Below are 22,947 nucleotides of genomic sequence, written 5' to 3' on the forward strand. Positions count from 1 at the left end.
GTTTAATCCTTCTATAACTTAAAACTTTAGATGCTTTCCTATTTGGCTTTTATATTCAGTGTTACTCGTGGAGTTGAGTAGGGAATGTATTGATGTACATTTTAAGCCTTCCACCTAAAGTGTTACCTATAGATTGATCGAATTGATTGAAAAATGCAGCATGGGAACATGCTCCTCAGGCCATTGATCACCCATTCACACTGGTTCTATGTTATCCCAATATCTCATCCATTCCGTACACACTGGGGACCAATTACCACATTATCTTGGGATATGGGTGGAAGCCAAGCATCAGAGAAGCCCACATTGTTCAGGGGCTCTGGAAGCAGGACTCTATTTAAATCCTAGGTACACAAAATTGCTGGAGAAACTCAGCGGGTGCAGCAGCATCTATGGAGCGAAGGAAATAGGCGATGATTCGGGCCGACACCCTTCTTCAGCTCCATAGATGCTGCTGCACCCGCTGAGTTTCTCCAGCAATTTTGTGTACCTTCGATCTTCCAGCATCTGCAGTTCCTTCTTGAACACTCTATTTAAATCCTACTAATTTTCTCCCTTCCAGGCACTTATTCATGTAGTTTGTTTTCTGCTTCCTCTTTCATAGCCCGTAATATTCTCCACGGCAACATATCTGAGCTTTAAACCTCGAACAACATGCCAACCTTATATTGCCCACTCAACCATATTTGTAGTCTCTTCAAGGAATTATGAAATTTAAGCGTCATTATTTTTGGAGTGGCTCATCAAAATGTATTATCGGCCCAAGGCTTCCAGTATGTAAACAGTTAATCTCTGCTTAAGAAGGAACTGCAGATGCTGGAAAATCGAAGGTAGACAAAAGTGCTGGAGAAACTCAGCGGGTGCGGCAGCATCAATGGAGCGAAGGAAATAGGCAACGTTTCGGTCCGCACCTGCTGAGTTTCTCCAGCACTTTTGTCTACCTTCAGTTAATCTCTGCTGTTTAGTTTGTGAGATCTTAATTTCTTCACTGTCCAATGAAACTTTTAACAATGTCTCCTTGCTTCAAATATTTTCTTGAACTTTCTTAGACAGTGAAAAACTTTGTTATTCAGTTGGATCATACCATACAATCAATAGTTAATGGTACTTGTCACCTGTATCTAGGTACAATGAAATGTTTTCATACAGTTCAGTAAAAATTGGACTATACATAAGCACAGTCATACTAAAGCACAAGAGTCTAGGAATAATGGATTACACTGAGGCAGTACACAAGAGTTGTCAATTTCCAGTGCCATCTTGTATCCTTCAAGTTCAAAGTTGTTAGAAAATGTAGAGTAGGAAAGAACCGCAGATGCTGGTTTAAATCGAAGCTAGGCACAAAATGCTGGAGTAGCTCAGCGGGACCGGCAGCATCTCCAGCGAGAAGGAATGGGTGACGTTTAGGGTCGAGACCCTTCTTCAGTCTACTCTCCTCCTGATGAAATATTACTGATTCTATGCCGTGTTGTCACCTTCCCCATCAGCTGACAATGAACCAATCTACATTTCCGTATCATTGCTTTGATCTGTTGTTTTCACGCCTTACCCATTCATATCTCTAGACTCCCTCTCCCCCGAGTCTGAAGAAGGGTCTTGAACCGAAACGTCACACATTCCTTCTCTCTGGAGATGCTGCCTGTCCCGCTGAGTTACTGCAGCATTTTGTGTCTATCTTAGTAAATGTAGAGTCTCGATGTTGTCCTAGCAGTGGGCCTGGTTGGAGTTGCAGAGGTCGACCTGGCCAGACAATGTTGCCAATGTCCTCCACCATTGCTTTGCGCACGAGTACAACAGACAGTACAGAAAGAGAAATGGTGCAGAATACAAGGTTATAACCACAGGAAGTGCAGATTAAAAAATACATGCAAGGGTTGCAAGTTCTTTCAAGTATAGAGAAGATTCCTTCAAGTGTAGAGAAGATTTAAATTGTAAAGATGAAGGAAATCTGAAACAAGTCAAGGTGCTGGGAAAACCTCAGCTGCTTGAAAAGAGACTGTCAGCATTTTGGACAAAGAAGGGTTCTTATGAAAGTTTACACACCCAAAATGGTGACCATTTCTTTCAATAGTCTCTGCCTAACCTCCTGAGATTTTCCAGCACTTTGTGTTTGTTCAGGACTTTCATGGCGCATGCATACCACATAGTAGTTAAGTAATATTGCTTGTAAACAAATGCCCTATTCTCATCTCTGGGACACCTAGATAGCAAGGACCTATGTCAGGCATGTATTTATTGACTTTAGCTCTGCCTTCATCATCATAATCCCATCCATCTGAACTCCAAACTACTGGAGTCAACAACCTTCTCTTCCACTGGATCCGCAACTTTCTGACCTATAGACCACAATCCGTCGGGATAGGTGACAATACATCCTGCACAATCGTTCTCAACACTGGTGCCCCACGAGGATGCATTCCCAACCCCTTACTATACTGGTCGAGGGTGTTAAAGACTCCCTATACACACTCAACTGCGTGGCTAGATTCTGCTCTAACTCCCATCTACAAATTTACCGCTGACGCAGCTGTGCTGCGACGAGATGGTGTACAGGAAGGAGATGGACAACTTAGTAACAATGTATCAAGACAACAATCTCTTCCTCAATGTCAGCAAGACAATGTTAGTTATTGACCCCAGGAAGTGTGCTGGAGTAATGCCCCAATCAACATTAATGGTGCTGAAGTGGAAATGGTTGAGAGCTTCAAGTTCCCAGGTGTAAATACCAAACCTGTCCTTTGCCAATCACATTAAAGCCATGATCAAAAAGGCACACCATGCCTCTACTTCCTCAGAAGACTAAGGAAATTCGACATATCTCCAACAATTCATACCAACCTGCAGATACATCCTAGAAATCATACCGTCACCGATTGGTTTGCAAATGGTTCTGTCCAAGACAAAAATAAATTGCAGAGTTTAGGTGTAGCCCAGTCCATCACACAAACCAGACTCTCCTCATTGACTCCAGGTGCACTTAACACTGCTTTGGAAAAGCAGCCAACATAATCAAGGATCTTTTTCAACCGTGGATCTTCCTGCTTTTCCTTGCTTCTATCGGGCAGAGGATACGAAAGCTTAAACGCATGTACCACCAGACCCGGGAACAGCTTCTTCTCTGTCTTCAGACTTCTGAATGAGCCTTCCATAAGCTGGGGCATATCCTGATCTTTCAACCTATATCATTGTTGACATTCATTCTATTCTCTGGAACTGCTTGCTCTCTGGTATTTTTCTCTTCACACTTCCTGTTGCAGAGCTTTTTCCTGACCACAGCCTCAATTTTTCTTGCCACCCACGCTTCCTTACCTGTCTTGCCCTTCACTCTAACAGGAACATGCATGCCCTGAACACCTGTTAAAAGCATTCCACTTTCTGCCCTTCAGCTGCGGCTCCAGTTCCCTGTTGCGATCTGTATGGAGCTGCACATGGACACAACCCTCACAGGTGTAGTCAACAGGAACACCAGCTGTTTCCTACAGGAAGAACATTGCACCATTCGACCCTGCCATCACTACTGCAGTAAGACCACAAGGAAATAAAAGCACACCAATCACACACAAGAAACCGCAGACTGTACCTTTACCCCCAGTCCCCTTCTACTCAGCCTCCTCGCCGAAGCCCCACACTTGCCTGTAACTTGGTCTCTCTCCCAACACAGCCGCTCTCAATAGACCACTCCGCTACATCTGGCCTTTTTATTGCTGTTTAATTAGCCAATTTTAATAATTCAGTCAATCTAATGGCTGTCTTTTGAAATCTGCTACTGCTGCTCTGACACTGAAATAGACTGACTCAATCTACCTCCTGCCTTTTGGCATTTGTTATCCTGAGTGGGGAGGAGAACACGTTGTGAACCAAATGCAGCATTCTAATTTGGAAGTGCATGTAAATGACTTCCTCACATAGAAAGAGTGCTTCATCTTCCTTTACCAATCTGCACTTGCCGTCTCTGAGCACCTCACCATTCAACGATGAGAGACGCTAAATTTTCCATCTTCCCTTTCTGACAACCAGAAATCTGAACACATTTTCCATGTGATGCTATTTGTTCTATTTACAGTTAAGTGAAAAAGTATATAGTGTTTGAGGTCTGAACTGGAAATGTTGTAGTATTGAGGATGTGGAGTGATACCATTGAAATGCAAGGTGGTCAAGTTTAGAAGGAGTTTAAGTTAGAAGAGCAAAGTTGTTGAATGGAGCATTTGAACAGCAAGTGTCTTGGGATAGTAACAGTGTGTACGAAGGTTTCAACGAATGAATAAAATTGAAGGCAATCTTGTTCCACCAGTGTATAAGACAATGAGGGTGGTGCAATCAGCTGTGTCAGAGGTACCTGGCAAAGACAATGCACCATGTTACAGCCACGTAGGAATTTGTTTGAGACTGACATAATATGCGGAAACTTGTTGGAGGAAGAAAAAAGATGGAGACTACTTTGGTATACTTCATTTAAGAGCTTGAGAAGAAAACTAATTTGGAGATTGGGTCATGTTTTCCAAAAGTGAAGAAATTGGAAATGAGTATTTAGTTTGAAGAATGGAAAGTTTAAATTTGAAAGATGGAGTTCTTCACCCTTTCAGGCTAAATGCATCACTTCATATCCAACTGTTGACAGCAGATTGGATCTTTGACATTTGCAATAACACAGTTTCTTCTCTGCAGTTCTGGATGTGAGTATCCTGTCATCCCAAGATGTTGTCCGCATGCTGCTCTCACTGCAGCCTTTTCTACAAGATGCCATTCAGAAGAAACGGACAGGCAGGACGTGGGAAAATATCCAACATGTGCAAGGACCTCTCACCTGGCAACAGTTCCACAAGATAGGAAGAGGCTCCTATGGTAAACCTATCCATCTTCATATTTATATGGTGTTCAGTTTTGTGAATGTATTGGTGCTTGTTGATTCAGTTCCCCAGCTAGCTAAAGGCAACATGAAATGAACTACCCAAATGTCAAATATTGCTGGATTTGTTTAGTGTTGAGACAGTGTATCATTGCACAAATTACTAGTATTTACAGATTTTGTGCTCAAACGTTTTCTTAGGATTTTTTTTTAAAGTGTTAGGTAAAATTGTAGACACAAGGAACTGCAAATGCTGATTAGTACACGATGGAGCACAAACTGCTGAAGTACTTCAGTAAGTCAGGCAACATCTCCGGAGAGCAGGAATGGGTGATGTTTTGGGTCAAGACCTTTGGGTCATGATTGTAGTGGGGGAGAAGAAAGCTGGAAGAGGGAAACAGGGCAACGCATGGCAGGAACAGGTGGATACCAGAGTGCGGAGTTTGCATTGATATGCACAACTGAAATCTATAAGACTCGCAAAATGATTAAAGTTGTGTCGAAATAATTCTAATTCATAGAAAATTAACATTGATACTGAGAGAAAAAAATAAAGGTTAGGGTGACTGAGGGCAAAGGATAACAGCATCTATTTAAAAAAAAACCCCCATCAATATTAATATTGGAAGAGGAATCTACTAGATTAATTCCAATTATAGAAATGGAACAGGATAAAAATATGAACAAAATGATATCATAACCAATGTTCACAGGGAAGATAATGGTATAATTACAATATTTAACATATTTGACGTAGACATACTACTTTAAAAAAAGTCAAAGAATAAAAGGAATATAAAATAGAGCATCTAGACAGTCTTAGAGGGTGAAAGAACATTTCAACCATGCATTTCAGCAAGCGATATAAAGTTAAATGATTTATAACTTACAGTGTTGGAATGACAGAGTAATGAGGCAACGCGTTGATGTGAGCAGAAAGTATTGAGTAATCATTGCCGATTTCATCTCCTTTTGCTCTATCCCACCGCAAAAGGAAAGGGAGGGGAGGGGGGGGACAGCTTTTATATATTGTACACCATTTTTCTCAACTGATAACAAAGTAAACAAAAGGCAAAAAAGGTGGAAATACTAATGGGTAATGAACCAGAACATAAAGAGATGAGTATTAGAACATTTTTTGAATTGATGATAAAGAAAGTAGGTCAATGTTGAGATCAAATAAGTCATTATGATAGAGACAAATGTAATGTATTTGACAAGATGATTGAGGAAATGAGACACAAAGTGCTGGAGTAACTCAACCAGTAAGGTAACATCACTGGAGGACATGAAGACGTGACGTTTCAATTTCGAGTGGAAATCTTGAATCTTAAATGAGAAATGTATGAAAGAATAAATCTTTTCAAAGGAAATTGCACACTAAATACTATAAATACTATAAATGAGTAAGCTGATCCTTTCGAGAAAAATCATCAGAAGGACAGAATTTATAGTCAAAATAATTGAGGCGTATGAAATGAAATATTAAAATATTGCATAGATACATGAAAGGAATAGTCACAAATGGATAACATAATCTCATAACGCTGTGGATTTATTTGCCCTGATGTGTCCATGCCATCAAAGAAAGATATTTAAGCTAAAGCCACCTTGCAGTTCTCCTTCAAATGAGGAAAGATTTTGCTTCATTGTTCTTTCAGGTAGAGTTAAAACTGCACTACTGCAGGCAAAACGATTTCTCCATCTTAAACTTTAACAAATATTGTTTATATTTCTTGCTAAAATTGAATGTTTTTTTGTTTTCTTTCTCCCCCTCTGGGATTTAGGCACCTCAGTTTACTTTTACTTTATTCTCCCCTGGTTTGAAAGAAAATAGCTTTGTCTAAGCCCACCTCTCTTCGTAACAAATGTACTTCAGCCCCTGCTAATTTGGATATGGAAATAAGAACCTTGTCAATTGTCAAACTAAGAGCCTAGTGTTTTGGAAGAATTCGGGAATACTTTAAAAAGCAGAGGCAGGTGACAAAGAACTTGAGCATAAATGTGAGAAAATAAATTGGAGGAAAATGGGATAAATCGTATACAAAAAATAAAATGTGTTTCAAGAATAGAGGAGGACTGTATGTATAGGCATAACTCTTATTTTTTTTTTAAACCCCACCATTAGCAGCATAACAGGAATTCATAATTGGCCCTGTTTTGTTAGAGTTGTATGCTGCATGCAAACTATGTGGTTTGGGACTGATTTCCATGCAATAACATGGGATACAGCAGCACAATGCCAATGGGATTACAAGGGTAATGCCAGAACTGAGAAATCATTGTAAATAAAAGATTAAATAGTTTGTTGACTTGGAAAGTGATTGAAATGTGTAAAGTCTTGCTGCTGGAGTTAATTGAGGTAAATGGAATGGGCGAAGTCAAATACATTTGAGAGCATAGAAAAATAGGCAGACTTAGGTGGTTCAGAAATCAGTTGATGCGAATGGCTCGATTCCTTGCATTATTCTGTAATATGGATGGTGGAGTTTGTATACAAAGTAGATTAAAAGTTAAGAAATTGTGCAGCCTGTAGAAATGGCAGCTATAGGCAGTTTACATCTTTACAGGTTACTGAAGAGGTACATTGGTTTTTGTAATGTACATTTCCAAATCATCAAGTGAAAGGTTTAATAATGTATCAGAATTAGGTAAAAGGTCTGTTTGGTGATTCTATATTACTTCCAATGCACAAAGTCCAGGAGTATGAAAATGTTTGTATTTATACCTATCTTGTCTTATCTCAAAAGATTAATGTGTGGTACAATCTTTTGTTTAGGTGCGGAAGAGTCGCCAGAGCCACTTCCTATCCCCACACTGCTGCTGGGCTATGATAAAGACTTCCTGATGATCTCCCCGTTTGCACTGCCCTTTTGGGAGAAGCTGCTTCTGGAACCATATGGTTCTCAACGTGACGTAGCCTACATTGTGGTTTGCCCAGAAAATGAGGCCTTGCTCACTGGAGCCAAAAATTTCTTCAGGGATCTTAGTGCAGTATATGAGGTCAGAATAAATGTTTAACTGCATCAAATGTGCACACAATAAGTCTTCAAATTGCAAGTTTAATTCTTGTTAAACTAATTCTTGTCATGTATAATTGTATCTTCAAGCAAAGCTTGGAATCACAGCAATTTTCATTTTCTTACTACCGTTTGATCAAAATATTCGCAACATTTGCTGATTGTCTTCTACGCATTTTATTTTGACAGACCTGCAGACTTGGTGAGCATAGACCTATCTGCAAAGTATTGAGAGATGGAATCATGCGGGTTGGCCAGAGTTCTGCAAAAAAGCTGGCAGATGAATCTGTGGATGATTGGTTCTCTCAAGCTTGGATTAATGATGAGAGTGACAATCTGGCCAAGTTAAAGCTCTACGCTCAAGTTTGTCGTCACCATTTGGGTAAGTATGTGAAATTAATGTTCATGCATTCTGAAGAGGCTAATCGGCACATTCCTCAATCAAAGAATTCCAACTTCAGTATTTACAATTCATTGATTTCATTTACATTTTTACTATGGAAGATTAAATTACTATTATGCTGAAGCTATTCAATAAGTTTTGAAGTGTTTTTAAAGCCACATGCTAATGTTTAAAATCCACAGTTGGTATGCATTTATTTGGTGATACAAGTACTTTTAATTACTGTAAACCAATTTAGTTTAGTATATAGATGCTGCTCGGACACAGGCCCTTCGACCCACTGATTCCGCACCGACCAACGAGCCCCGCACACTAATGCCCCTGTCCCACTTAGGAAACCTGAACGGAAACCTCTTGAGACTTTGCGCCCCACCCAAGGTTTCCATGCGGTTCCCGGAGGTAGCAGGTAGTGGAAGCAGGTAGGGCGACTGACAAAAACCTCCGGGAACCGCATGGAAACCTTGGGTGGGGCGCAAAGTTTCCGGAGGTTTCCGTTCAGGTTGCCTATGTCGGACAGGGGCATGACACTATCACACCCACACTCACACTCACACACTCACACTCACACACACACACTCACTCTTTTGGAGTGTGGGAGGAAACCGAAGAATTCCGAGAAAACCCACGCAGGTCACTGGCAGAACATACAAACTCTGTACAGTCAAGCACCCATAGTCAGGATCAAACCCGGGTCTCTGGCGCAGTAAGGCAATAGCCGCTGTGCTGCCCCAATTCTTGAGATTCACTAATGAAATGTTCTGTTTACTCCCCAATGTCTAGCACCTTACCTGGCTACACTTCAGCTGGATAACAGCTTGCTGATTCCACCAAAACACCAGCCAACAGCATCTTCTGGTACCCAAGGACAGGCAACACCTGGAGCTGGTGGACCATCATCAGGAACTGGGGGTACATCTGCACCGGCAACAACTGGTACGACAGTTACTTCCACAATCAGCACTGGCAGTAATACTGCAACAACTGGCAACTCTGGTGTAGGAAGTGGGTCAACAGGGACCTGCTGCACTTCTACCTCCACCACCACCACCACAACCACTACCCCAGTTTTGCATCAGACAGGAACAACCTCATCCACTGCAGGATTTAGTGGGACTGTTGGATCTGCTTCACTTCCGAGTGGGAGCTCGGGCACCAGTGCGGAGAGACCTCAAGGGAGTACGCCCAGTGTAAGTGGAGATTTGGATGTCCAGACTTCAGCACAGCAACAGGAAGTGCAAGAGAGGTGGGTATCAAGTAAGATGATCATTAAGAATGGTTATAGTTAATTATGATCGATTTTGTCATTTAAAGTTGGGATGGGAATTGTTGTATTCACTTTACATAATATGTTAAAACTGGGATTGTTGTAGTTGAAGCACTGTGAACAATAGAACGGAGAACAGTACAATGCCTGAACAGGCCCTTCGGCCCACAATGTCTGTGCCAAAACTGATGTCAAGATAAACAAATCTGCTCCTGGAGCATATCGTGCTATTCTCTGCAAATCCACGTGCCTATCAAACGCCTCCACCGCCTCTCGTAGCGTGTTTCAGGCCCCCAAACCATCCTTAATAAATAAAAAAACACCTTGCACATCAAACTTCGCCCCTCTCACCTGAAAGCTGTGGCCTTTAGTCTTCGACATTTCAATCCTGGAGGAAAAGGTTTTGACTGTCTACCCTGTCTATGCCAGTAATAACTTTATATAATTCAATCCCGTCTCCCCCAAAACCTCCGGCATACCAGGAAAAATAATTCAAGAGTTTCAACCTCCCCTTGTGGTTAATACTCTAATCTAGGCAGTGTTCTGCCAAACCCTTTCCAAAGGCTGGACAACATTCCTGTAATGGGGCTACAGAACTGCAAGCAATACTCTAAATTTGGTCTAGCTAAAGTCCCATAAAGTGGCACCATGACTTCCTGACTCTTATTCACAATGCCCCGACCAGTAAAGCAAGCATAACACACCTTTACCACACTATCTAGTGCTACTACTTTCATGGAGCTATGGATTTGGAACTATGGGCCTTAATTGATCTGTTTTTTTGAAGTAAATATGACATGAAATTACTGGAGCATTCATTTGAGATAAATGGCTAAATTCACAAATTCAAAATGAACTCGGAAAATTGATAGCAATTACCTACCAGACTATTAGAAACACTTAAAGTAATTGCACAGCGTGAAATTGATTACAAAATGCATAATGATGGTCTTCATTAATCCTTAAGCATGTTATCAGATGCCACATCCAGTGTAAAACAGGCTAAGATAGTCATTGAAACCTTACCAATTGGAAAGATGGAGAAGGATGAGAACAGAACAAAACAGGGCCAATTAATAAAGTGAGAGTTTTATCTGCTCCATAGGTATGGCTGTGTTCTGAGATGAATACTGATAGCAGAAATGTTTTATCTGAAGTGTGCATTTTATTCCTGAGGGGGTGGGGAAGGGGGGGGAAAGGATGGTCGTAAATTAGTTGAGCAGTGTTTTCTTATTTCACGCCCATATGTTTCAATGTTGCAGTACTACAGAAAGAGAACGGATAGGAATTCCCACTGAACCAGAGTCGGCTGACAGCAATGCATATCCACCAGCTGTCGTCATCTATCTTGTTGATCCTTTCACATATTCCTCCGATGAAGAGACATCTTTTACAAGTGGATCGTTGCTAGGTCTGTTACGGTGCTACATGGAGATGCTGGATAATCTGCCAGAGCATATGAGGAATGCATTCACTGTCCGGGTAATTCAAAATTAAATCATATTTTAATGCAGTAAATTGAGTGTTCTTTTACAGCTCAATTTTATTCTAAACGTTGTTTTACATTAGTGTGGAACACAGTGAAGACTAATCTTTCTCTGGGATTTTCTTTAATGTAATTTGAGCTGTGCTTCAGCAATTAGACATGCATCTGCTTAAAGAGAAGTTGGAATGAAGCTGTTGCCTCACAATGCAATGCATAGAAAGCTGAAACTTTTGTTTTGTTTCAGATTGTGCCTTGCCAGTATCTACTACAACCAGTGAAAGATGATCACAGTTTCTATATACAGCACTTAAAATCACTGGCATTTTCAGTTTACACTCAATGTAGACGGCCACTTCCCACACAGATCCACATTAAATCACTAACTGGCTTTGGTCCTGCTTCCACAATAGAAATGACCCTTAAGCATCCAGAGGTGCGTATTAGTTTGTAATTTCCATTGGTAATTTTTGGTTTGCACTACGTTTTGCACATCAATAATCTTGCGATGCATTCGATGCAAGTTAAATATTCTTTCTAAGAAATATTATTTCTAAGAATGTTTACTTTTGTTCTAATCTTATAACTAGCTTTGGAATTTCACTTTTTACTTGCCTTCAGTGCTTGCTTGCATTTTGCACCTAAACTTAGGTCATTATGTTCTCCTTTGTCTCTTTGTTTCATTCATAAATATCTGTTGTAAAATAAGGTATGTAAAAAAAAAAATGTACTTCCCATCCTTGCCTGTTTCTTTAAAATATATATAGTTATAAAATGTTCAGTATTTGCAATTGTCTTAAGAATACATTGACAGAACAGGAACAGGCCCTTCTTCCCCAATGTCTGTGTTGAACATGATGCCAAGATAAGCTAATCCCCTTTGCCTGTACGTAACCCATAGCCCTCCATTCCTGGCATATCCATTTGTCTATCTGAAAGCCTCTTAAACACCATTATTGTACCTACCGCCACCCCCACCCTGGCAGAGCATTCCAGGCACCCACCACTTGCCTCACACACATCTTTAAACATTTCCCCTCTCGTCTTAAAGCTACGGCCGCCAGTCTTTGGCATCCAGCCCCAAACCCCCCGAGGATTAACTGTCTACGCTATCTATGCCTTTCATAATTGTTTATACTTCGAGCAGATCTCTCCTCAAATTCTGATGTTCCAGAGAAAATAATCAAGTATGCCCACCCTCTCATTATAGCTAATACGCTCTAATCCAGACTAATACTCTCTAATCCATTATTGATTTAATTGCTTTGATTCCATGTAGCACAAGGGAATGGTTAATCAGATTGCTACATTTTCACGTCCAACGTTGATTTAAGTGCCCATAATGAAGTGACGTATTTATTTAGCGTTTATTAATAAGGGGAAGAATCTAACCACATATCTTATTTTGTTCCTAGAGGAGTTTTGCTCGTATCAAATTGTAAGCTTCTTTTTCCACTTCCAGCGCCCCCATCCTATCCAAGTGTACTCGCCTCCTTATATCTTGGCACCAATTAAGGATAAACAAACAGAGCTAGGTGAGACATTTGGCGAGGCAAGCCAAAAGTACAACGTGCTTTTTGTGGGATATTGTTTATCGCATGATCAGAGGTGGCTACTGGCGTCCTGTACAGACCTCCATGGTGAATTACTGGAGACTTGCATCTTGAACATTGATGTACCCAACAGGTAAGAATTTAAACTCAAAATAATGTTTGTTTTGGCAATCATATTTAAAGTGTGTTGAAGGTAACATTAACTACAATGACCTGTAGAACTGCCTGTGTAGCAAGGAACTGCAGATGTTAGTTTACACCAAAGACAGACACAAAATACTGCAGTGACTCAGCGGGACAGGCATCATCTCTGGAGAGAAGGAATGGGTGGCATTTTGGATTGAGACATTTATTTGGACTCGACGCGAAACCTCACCCATTCCTTCCCTCCAGAGATGCTGCCTGTCCGGCTGAGTTGCTTCAGCATTTTGTGTATCTTTGGTGCCTTTTCTCTTTAAATTGTCTTGATAAAATAGCAACGTTTTGAAGTAATCTTCATAACCACAGGAACAGGTTCTTTAGTCCACCATGTTTGGCACATTCATGATACCAATCTAACTAATCTAAATTCTACATCTAAATATTGTTCTATAGTAGCGAGAGATGACACCCATTTTTCCTGGAATGCAATAAACATTCTGCTATTTAAACATTTATATACCTGCAGCTTACAAAAAATGGTCTGTAAACCTATCGATAACTTAGCTGCTTGTATGTTTGAAAATGTACAATTTGGCAAAAAAAAAGGGATGGCTTTTGTAAGTTTTATTTCAGTTAAATGCTGCTCAAAAAGGAGAAAGCCCCGTCAAATTTTATTCCTGATAGGATTGGTGGAAATTGCTGGGCTGTTTGAGCTTTGCCGATATATATTAATAGACAAAACTGTGAAAGGGTATGATAACTTGTAATTACTGCAATTATGCAATTGATGAGTTTAAAAAATAATACTATGATGGATTCACTTTGAATATTAAGTGATGTGAGTTAAGGCAATTTTATGCAAAACATATTTCAAGGTTTCCTCGATTTGCAGCATAGAACAAGATGCAGGAAGCATCTTTACTTGCCTAAGAGCTGTAAAGTGTAACATGGATTGTTGAACCATTAAGAGCATGATGTTTTCTAGGTCAAGGAGAAGTAAAGTGCCTGCTCGCAAAATTGGTTTGCAGAAGCTGTGGGAATGGTGTGTTGGAATAATGCAGATGACATCCGTGCCATGGAGAATTGTAATGGGAACACTTGGACGAGTGGGTCATGGAGAACTCAAAGGTTAACTACTTTGATTTAACAAGTGCAATGTATATAGAAGTTCTGTAACATTTTGAAATATTCTGAATTTTCATTCATTTTTATTTCTTGAAGCACAGTTACGTGACGAACATATTTTTCAAAGTGCTTGTTTCATAACCTCAGTGCAGTAATCTATTCCTTTTCTTTACCATATGTTAAGTGGAATTATTCAAATATCTGACTATCTGAATCATTGTTAAATGTTTGTTGCCATTGCTGAACCGTACAATAGGGTTTTGAGAAGTTTTCTTTTAAAAAATGAATTATAATATAATTTATCAAATCTCTGCGAATAACTAGTTGGGAAAGTAAGAAAAGCAACCCAACCTCAGGTGCTGTGATACCCCTGCAAGTTACCAGATGTTAACCACACTGTTCAAAAATATGCTGATACAAGAGTAAATTCATAGAAGGTGAAAGAAAGCAGACATGCAGAGACTCAGCAATACATAACTAGTTCATGAAATGGTGCATGTGAACATTTGAAAAGAACAATTTTTTCTCACGTAAAGACAAGCGTACATTTCAGTTGATGTTTCAGATTGGGGTTGTTAGTACAGAGTCAATATCTTGATGTATCGGGAAATCACAGCTACATGATACCAAGTGGTTCATTTTATTGTGTAGGAAGGAACTGCAGATGCTGGTTTACACCGAAGATAGGCAACAAATGCTGGAGTAACTCAGCCGGCCAGGCAGCATCCCTGGAGAGAAGGAATGGGTGACGTTTTGTGCCCTGAAACACACCCATTCCTTCTCTCCACTGGTTTTATTGTTATCTGCAGGAAAACCTGCTCCAGATTTTCATTTATGGGCATATTAAAGGTAACATTCTTTGATATACTGCATGGAATTATAAGACTAGTTCACTGTATTGAACCAACATATAATTAGCACGATGCCCAATTTGATTTTTTTATTTGAAAAATACAGACTTTGAGTTCCCCCTATTTGTGAACTAAATGAGCGTGTTTTTTTTCCAGACTGGAGTATCCTCATTGGGCGTCGTTCACTACAATCTACCAGTAAACAGTTGAAGGAGACGTGCACAATGTGTGGTATATCTGCAGCAGACTCGCCCACTATTCTCAGTGCCTGCTTGGTTGCCCTGGAACCACAGGGCTCGTTTGTTGTTATGCCAGGTATGGATTTGTTTCAATCCATTTCTAATTCAGTTTCATATTTCAGGAATGTGTATTTATTTAGTTTCACTTCAATTACATAATTTGTATCTCAATGTTAAAATTTAACTGACAGTTATTTTTTTTCTGGATTTCTTTAAGATGCTGTCACAATGGGTTCTGTATTTGGGCGTGGCACAGCTCTCAACTTGCAAACATCTCAGCTAAACACCCCACAAGATGCATCCTGTACTCACATTCTGGTTTTCCCAACATCCGCCGCTACAGTTGTTGCCAATACTGAAGCTCTGGAAGGTCTTGGTAATCAAGGTGAGCAATTAATGACGGTTATTGTTTTTACAGTTCAAGAGCACTCCAATTCGTCAGCACAATCACCATGCTTGGATTCAGAAACTGAAGCAATAATTGACTACTTTTAATGGCAGGGCGGGGTGAGGGGGTGAGAAACGCTGTGTTTGGAGGTGCTCCTTAATGAATTGGTAAGAATTGTCTTCTCTGCATGGCGTTGGTGGATTTCTATTCTTTAGACACCAGGTATTTAGGTACTGTCGAGAAATACACTAGTACCCTCTTTAGTGCTGATCTATAATGATACTGCTACTGTCCTCTGGGGCATGTTTGTTAAAACAGAAAGAAAAAGTCAAATGTTAACAGAATACGAGCTTGCCAAATGTGGCCAGACAGTTTGGTAAACATGGCCATGCTGTTTGTGTTTGCTCAGTTCATTGGAGCACATGACCTCATTGCTGTTGACCATTGTGTGTACAGTTCATAATGACCCCTCGTTGAAACTGATTCAATTCAATTATTTCTGGACGTGTTAAGTGAAATACCAGTGTATTCTGTACCATATGAGTGAAATACCAGTGTATTCTGTACCAAACTCTAGGAGCGAAGGGGTTTATAAACTGAGCAATTGAATATAAAATCAGAAATAACTCTTTAGATCTTGATGATTCTCTGGTTCAGTCTCACTTCAGAAAAATATTCATAAAGATGCTGGAAAGGTTTACCAAGGCTTGCAAAAGTTCAGGAAATTCAAGATAGACACAAAAAGCTGGAGTAACTCAGCGGGACAGGCAGCTTCTCAGGAGAGATGGAATGGGTGACGTTTTGGGTCGAGTCCCTTCTTCAGACAATTTCAAGATAGTTTTTGTTGGAATATTGAACGTTGAACTCAAAATGTCGAGGTCTGTCAGAGCCTTTCCCATTTCTCTTCTAGCAAATGAATGATTAACCAGTAAAAAAGACAGTGCTGGAGTAACAGGTCAGGCAGCATCTCTGGAGAACATAGAACACCTATCCATGTATTCCAGTCATGCTGCCCGACTGCTGAGTTACTTCAACACATTGTGGTTTTTTTTGTAAACCTGCATCTGCAGTTCATTGTTTCTATAATGACTAACCAGTGATTGCTTACTTCAATAGTTGGCAACAATCCGTGAGAAAGGGTATATGATCTGGAAGTTTATGAGAAGTTTGCAGAAGTTGATTCTATTAGAAAATTAAAGAAATAGTAGGCTGGATGTTTGTGAGTAAGAGTATAAAAAGTAGGAATTTGGGATTCAACCTAACCACGTTTTGAAGGTTAATTTAACGGTGCACGATTGCATGAAATATCTTAAAACAAAAGGAAACTTCCTTGAAAAAGTTGATTGTACAGCAGTCACGTTGAGAATAATTGATTTCATGACTTTTCTATATTTACACTAAATTTTTGTATCGAAACTTTTGTTTTTGCACAAACAGATGGTATTGGAATTTTGGACGAGGATATTTTTGCTGAAGACTTTGATAATGACATCAGGATTCTAATAACTGGTAATCTCACCTCTCCTGATTCACCAACGGGTGCAAGCTCACAGTTTCAGCACATCAGCGAAGCTGGCAGGGTAAGATGGCCATTTCAAACTCCAAGCAATATTTTAGGTCGGAGGGAGAAATATTAACCCATTTATAATTGATTTGCAAATTTGATAGGTTGAATGATTGGGACAGGAAGAAATAGAGCATGGTCGTGTGAGAATATGTACAGCTGTTCATTTTAGTGTGCGAATGGCAAAAAGGAGAGAGCTGGATCTTGATGTACCCGGACTATCACTGGCAATCATTACCTGTACCTAGCATCCTTCTGACTTGTGTCAACCAAATGCAGGGGATTATCTTGCTGTCCGCCTTCAACTCCGAGGTCACTACCCTCATCGGACAGTGGCTAGACCACAGTTGGCAAATGCAGAAACACTCCTGATGGCTAACAAAACTGGGAATAGAACTTCTGGTTGTGAAAGTTGTGAAGACTTCATTTAGAGACATTTAAAATATTAAAAACAAAGTAAACTATTTTTAAAAACAGAACCAAGCAAAGTCACTAAAAGCGCCAAAATTGCATTTAAATTTCAACAAAATAGATTTTTAAATATTATGCTTTCTTGTGCTAAAAACCAAATTGAAATCAGTGGGGTTTCTGATCTTGTGTCAGTTCTGACCGTAAGAGTACAAACAATGATATTAACAAAAAAAACAATAGTGATTTATCAATTACATTTGGTGAATCAGGGTTTGAGAAATCATCTCACTGATTTAAGATGCAGATAATTTAGATTGAGAGACATTCAAGATTCAAGATTGAAGAGAGTTTATTGTCATGTGTCCCAGATAGGACAATGACATTTTTGCTTTGCTTCAGCACAACAGAATATAGTAGGCATGAATACAGAACAGATCAGTGTGTCCATATACCATTATATAAATATATAATTTATGGATCAAGTGTCAGACATTTAGAAGTGGTATTAGGAGAAATATGTTTGCATAGATTTATTTTCCACCCTCTAGTGCTATGGATGCCCGTCATGAAAGTTACCCAAACCTGAGATTGCTAGATTTCTGGACATCAAGAGAATCTACTGAGCAAACAGAAACGTGAACCTTGTGTAGAAGTTGAGGTTATTGAGTGGAGAAGATGTAACATAGCTCTTCACTCTGTCTATCTGCTTCTTTCAAACTAGCTGAGTAGATGTTCGTGGGAATATCTCTTAAATATCGGTAATTAAATAGAGAATGGGCTGTAACAAATAACAATTTTTGGGTTTTAGATCTACCACGTTCTCTGTGCATGCATAATTTGTCATGCTGGGATCAAATTTTATAAGCTTGAGTCAGTCAATAATTTACAAAGAACTCAATTGTACACTAAACTGTTCTATCTTAGAAGTCTTCTTATCGAGTCCACATCACAAGATTGGAAATTGTCAATACAGTGGAAGGCTTGTGTTGCGTGCTATCCAGTCCATTCTTTCAATCTTGAATTCAAACTTTAATTTGAGCCCTGTGCAATGTTTTCAAAAAGTTAGTTAAATGTGGTGCTGGCTTCCAGGTTTGTTGCTTTTGCGAATTCTTCAAATGTGATCAGCCTACTTGATTACATGACTGTAATTGCTGGCTGAACCCCCTAGGGCTGGCTTTTGCCTGACAGCTGCTGATGTTGGGAAAGGGGAAAAGCACGCCACACAGATCACTTGATCTTTTGTGGAAACATTCCACGAGGTGAGCACTGTTGCTTCACGCTGACCACAAAATGCTGGATGTTCAAGCTAGCAAATACAGTCGACTTTACAATGATTCCACTGTTTATAAGGAGGCTACTAATTTAGTAATATTAATTTTTATTTAAAGTTACATTTCCTTTTAATTCCTCCACTAAAGACTAACCACAAACCATCTGCACTCTGGAACTCTTGCTACTCAGGGGATTATATCCAAATTGGCTATTTAAAGACAAATTTAGCTTGCTTGATGGTATTAAAACAGATCATATAGTTTAAAATCTATATTAATAACTTCAGTGAATCTAAACCTATTTGTCTAAAATATTGCAATAAAATTGGAAATACACTAAACCGATTTAATCCACCATTCTGTTGTTTGGAACTCCTGATAGATCACTGACTCACAGAGAGTCGCACACTGGCCACTCCCTCTTCTCCCTCTCCAAACGGGCAAAAGGTGTAGTCGTGTGGAAAACGTACACCTCCAAATTAGGGACAGTTTCTTCCCAGCTGTTATCAGGCAACTGAACCATCCTACCACAACTAGAGAGCAGCGCTGAACTGCTATATACCTCATTGGAGACGCTGGGGCTATCTTTGATCAGATTTTACTGGCTTTATTTTGCACTAAATGTTATTCCCTTTATCATGCGTCTGTTCACTTTGAAGGGCTCAATTGTAATCATGTGTTGTATTTTAGCACCCAGTAAAATCTTTTCACTGTACCTTGGTACACGTGACAATAAACTAAACTAATTTCACATTTTTCCTTGCAAACCCAATGCAGCCTCATTTCCCATGCGCCCTTTAGTCACATGCACAGTTTCCAATGCAGACTTTAAAGCATTCAGCATTGGAAATCAACATTTATCATTCAACTCTGTATAATGTTTAAACAAAACTGAATTGTAAGTAAGTAGTGTACTATGGTATAACATCTAATAGTATACGATCAAAGTACAGCGCGTGCCATTTTAACCATTTTTACTGTTCTGCCAATTCACACAACTTAACATTTTTGTTCAGCAGGTGGATTATTTTTTATAAAGTACCAGTATACTATTATTAGTTCCCAGTTAAATGAAAGTAAGTCAACAATAGAATGTTTCCCAACACATAGCTGTGAGATATGCCAGTGGGCAGGCTCGTGCCGTGTGTAATTACTCAGGGTAGGCAATCAGTCGGCTTTAAAAAATCTTAAACAGCGCATGCGCAGATTGCTCTCCTCTCTGTAAGCTGTCAGTCAACTTTTATAAAATCTTCAAAAGCCATATCTCTTAATGTACCGTATTTCCTAGCAGTGAAGACGCACCCCCATTTTGAGTTGTTAAATTTTGAAAGATGGCTGGTGGGACACAGAATTTGTCACGCTCAAAAAAATAAAAATAAAGAAAGTAACAATTCAATTTGCCCAAGGCTTCCAAATCTCCTTCATTCTGAATTACTAAATGGGTGGGGGGTGGAGGGTGACGGCAGGTGGAGAGATGGTGGGGAAAAACGGGAGCACACCGGGACAAGTTGAATCAGTTGTGACCTTTTTGAATGACAATACTAGTTCAAGGGACCAATTGGGGGGAAGAGTTCCTTTCACAGCGTGTGGGCAGTCTGGCCAGGGGTAAAGTTACAGGGAGGGCAGGAGCGTTGAGAAGGAGGGGGTCGGGGATCATGCTGGCAACTCGCTCACCGCTGCCGCGGCGCTCTGCGAGCGGAGCCACCGCATTGTGGCCGGGGAGGGAAGTAGCTTGGATGGCTGCGAGCGGCCCCTGGGACCGGACAGCGGAACTGGCCGCCACCTCAGCACCTTTTGCTGGCCCGCTCACCTCTGGCAGTGCTCTCTGTCTGAACATCACTCACCTGCTGCTCGCTGACCTCGCTCGTGTCAGCAGCTTCCTGCAAATCCTTAAATTCCGACAGCTGAGTCACCTCAATTGGTCCCTTGATCACGCTGTCGGAATTTAAGGATTTGCGGGAAGCGGCTGACATGAGTGAGGCCGGCGAGCGGCAGGTGAGAGGTTTTCAGACAGAGAGCACTGCCAGAGGTGAGCGGGCCGGCAGAGGGCGCTGAGGTGGTGGCCGGTTCCGCTGTCCGGTCCTGCCAGCCGCTCACAGCCACCCGAGCTACTTCCCTCCCCGACCACAATGCGGTGGCTCCACGCAAGTGAGTTGCTGGCATGATCCCCGACCCCCTCTTTCTCAATGCTCCTGCCCTCCCCGCAACTCTACCCCCAGCCAGTCTCCCTACACACTGTGAAAGGAACAGCCCCCCCCCCCCCCCCCCCCCCCCCCCCCCCCCAGCGGCGCTGTCCTTTTGCAACCACTTCCCATCAGCTGCCAGCAATGAGGGATAGACTTGGCTCTTTCTTAGCTAACAACCTAACCTTCGGACTCCAAGACGCAGGTAAATTTTCATGCCTTATTTTTGTGTAAAAAAATAGCGTCTTCATTGCTGGGAAATACGGTATTTAAAAACATATAGATCAAAAAAAATTACTTTCCATATTATTTGTACACAAACTCAATTCTTCACTCTTTGTCTCTTAAGATTCTCTTAAGATAAGGCCAATCCATGTTTGAAAAACCCGCCAAGAAACTTGCACTGCGCATGCGCAGTAGGCTGCTGAGCATGAGCAGTCCACGGTGCAAAGGCAGAATTTCAGTTGCCTTCAGCTCCCCTTGTCGTTGAAGGCTTGAAGCAGCTTCGACGGCACGTGAGCTGCACACACTTTCGTGTGTTACATGTACTGCGGATGAAAGGCACGGAGAATTATGCTTACCTAAGAGATCGATCTCTTAGGTAGGCATTATTCTCCCATGCCTTTACTATTTCTATTTAATAATTACCATTTTATAATTTTAGTCGGGGTAGGCAGTGCCAACCTTGCCTCCCCTGACGGCACGTGCCTGGCAGTGGGCTTGGGGTATGGAACTAGATGATTTAAGGCCACGTTGGAATCTATGGTAAAATAGGGGACATCTGTGAATATGTAGGATATATTTTAATGAAATGGCTTTCACTGTAACCCTTGCTAACTACCCTCAAAAAGTGCCTGTAGTTAATTTGCTTTCCAACCTGTGTATTCAAGACTCTAAAAACACGTTACACATGTGCCAGCATACATTTTAGTACCCAGTCCTCGGATCCAACTTGAATATGTTCTTCCAGGCCAGATATGTCTGCACGACTCATCTAAATGCTGCAGGAAAGCCTCGAAATTCACAAACACTAATCTTGAAAGTTAACAGAACAAGTTGGTATGTTTGGTAAAACAAAAAATAGTCGACAACTGTGGAGACGCGCAGTAAAAAATGTTATTTAAATTGTGCTTTAGGCCCCAGTTGTAACATTGTTCAATGTTACGATCCCAACATGTAAAAAGTAAGTGGACGTTTGGAGGTGGAGATTTATTGGACCGCTGGTGAATGTGAGGAACCAGTTATGTGGACAGATTAGAAAAGCTGGTTTTGTTCTCGTTAATTAAGGAAGGAGATGTTTTATGCATTTAAGAAGTGTTCACTATTGCAGCATTTTGATATTGTACCTTGCGAAACTCTCTCACTCATCAGTAGCCATTGAATGAAAGTAATCAGAAATTCAAGAGGATAGTGATTGTATTTTGGAATCCACTGCATGAAAGGGTGTAGGTTTAGTGTTGAAATTGAGCTGGAGGGCTGTGGTGGTCTTAAGGGTCTGTCCCACTTTCACAACCTAATTCACAACCTTTTTTACTCGTGGACATTTTTCATCAGGCTAGAAAAACGCCCCAACCTAATTGATGCCACGAGTACCTACGACTAGCATCACAACCTACCTACGACCTCCTGCGACCTTGTGACGACCATGCTGCGAGTATGAGCCAAGGGCAAACTCGGCAGAGGTCGTGAATTAGGTTGTGAAAGTTGGACAAGCCCTTTAGGCTGCACGAAATGATTCTGTTAGATGTAGTTGGCCCAGTTGGATTGGCGGCACCTAACGGCAGCGGCTCGACTACAGACTGACTTTTTTTTAATTTTTGTCGTGTTAAATGTATGTCTTGAGTTAGTTTTTATTAATTTTTTTTAGCTGTGTATATGTGGTGGGGGTGCTGTGGGGGAAACCGTTTTAAGTCTCTTCCCTGTGCGGGGACCCGGCTTCCCTGTCGGGTCTCGGATGTCGTTGGGCCTAACATCGTGGAGCCGGCGGCGACCTCCGGCCGGGACTAACCTGAGGGCGCCAGTTGCAGAGCCTGCGGAACTGAGATCGTGGAGCAGGCCAACTTCGGAGCGGGAAGAGCTGTGGTGGCGTGCGGCTGCGACCCGACTTTGTAGTTCGGAGGCACCGGCCGCAGACCCGGTGGGCAGGAACATCGGGAGCTCACAGGTCCCTGATGGGAGACCGCTTTTCCGAGCTCTGCAACGGCG

The 22,947-nt window shown here is 41.0% G+C and overlaps 1 protein-coding gene across 1 annotated transcript in view; it reads left to right on the forward strand.

Moving 5' to 3' along the window:
• The window catches only part of LOC129709314 (mediator of RNA polymerase II transcription subunit 13-like), a 215,513-nt gene that overhangs the window by 187,894 nt on the left and 4,672 nt on the right, over positions 1-22,947 (forward strand). Inside the window, 11 exon segments of the mRNA XM_055655599.1 lie at positions 4,666-4,842; positions 7,626-7,849; positions 8,056-8,248; positions 9,050-9,512; positions 10,796-11,015; positions 11,264-11,452; positions 12,479-12,702; positions 13,696-13,838; positions 14,843-15,001; positions 15,143-15,310; positions 16,751-16,893. Coding sequence (XP_055511574.1) covers positions 4,666-4,842; positions 7,626-7,849; positions 8,056-8,248; positions 9,050-9,512; positions 10,796-11,015; positions 11,264-11,452; positions 12,479-12,702; positions 13,696-13,838; positions 14,843-15,001; positions 15,143-15,310; positions 16,751-16,893 — 2,303 coding nt within the window.

This window comes from Leucoraja erinacea, chromosome 25 (assembly GCF_028641065.1).
Source record: "Leucoraja erinacea ecotype New England chromosome 25, Leri_hhj_1, whole genome shotgun sequence".
NCBI classification, from domain to species: Eukaryota; Metazoa; Chordata; class Chondrichthyes; order Rajiformes; family Rajidae; genus Leucoraja; species Leucoraja erinaceus.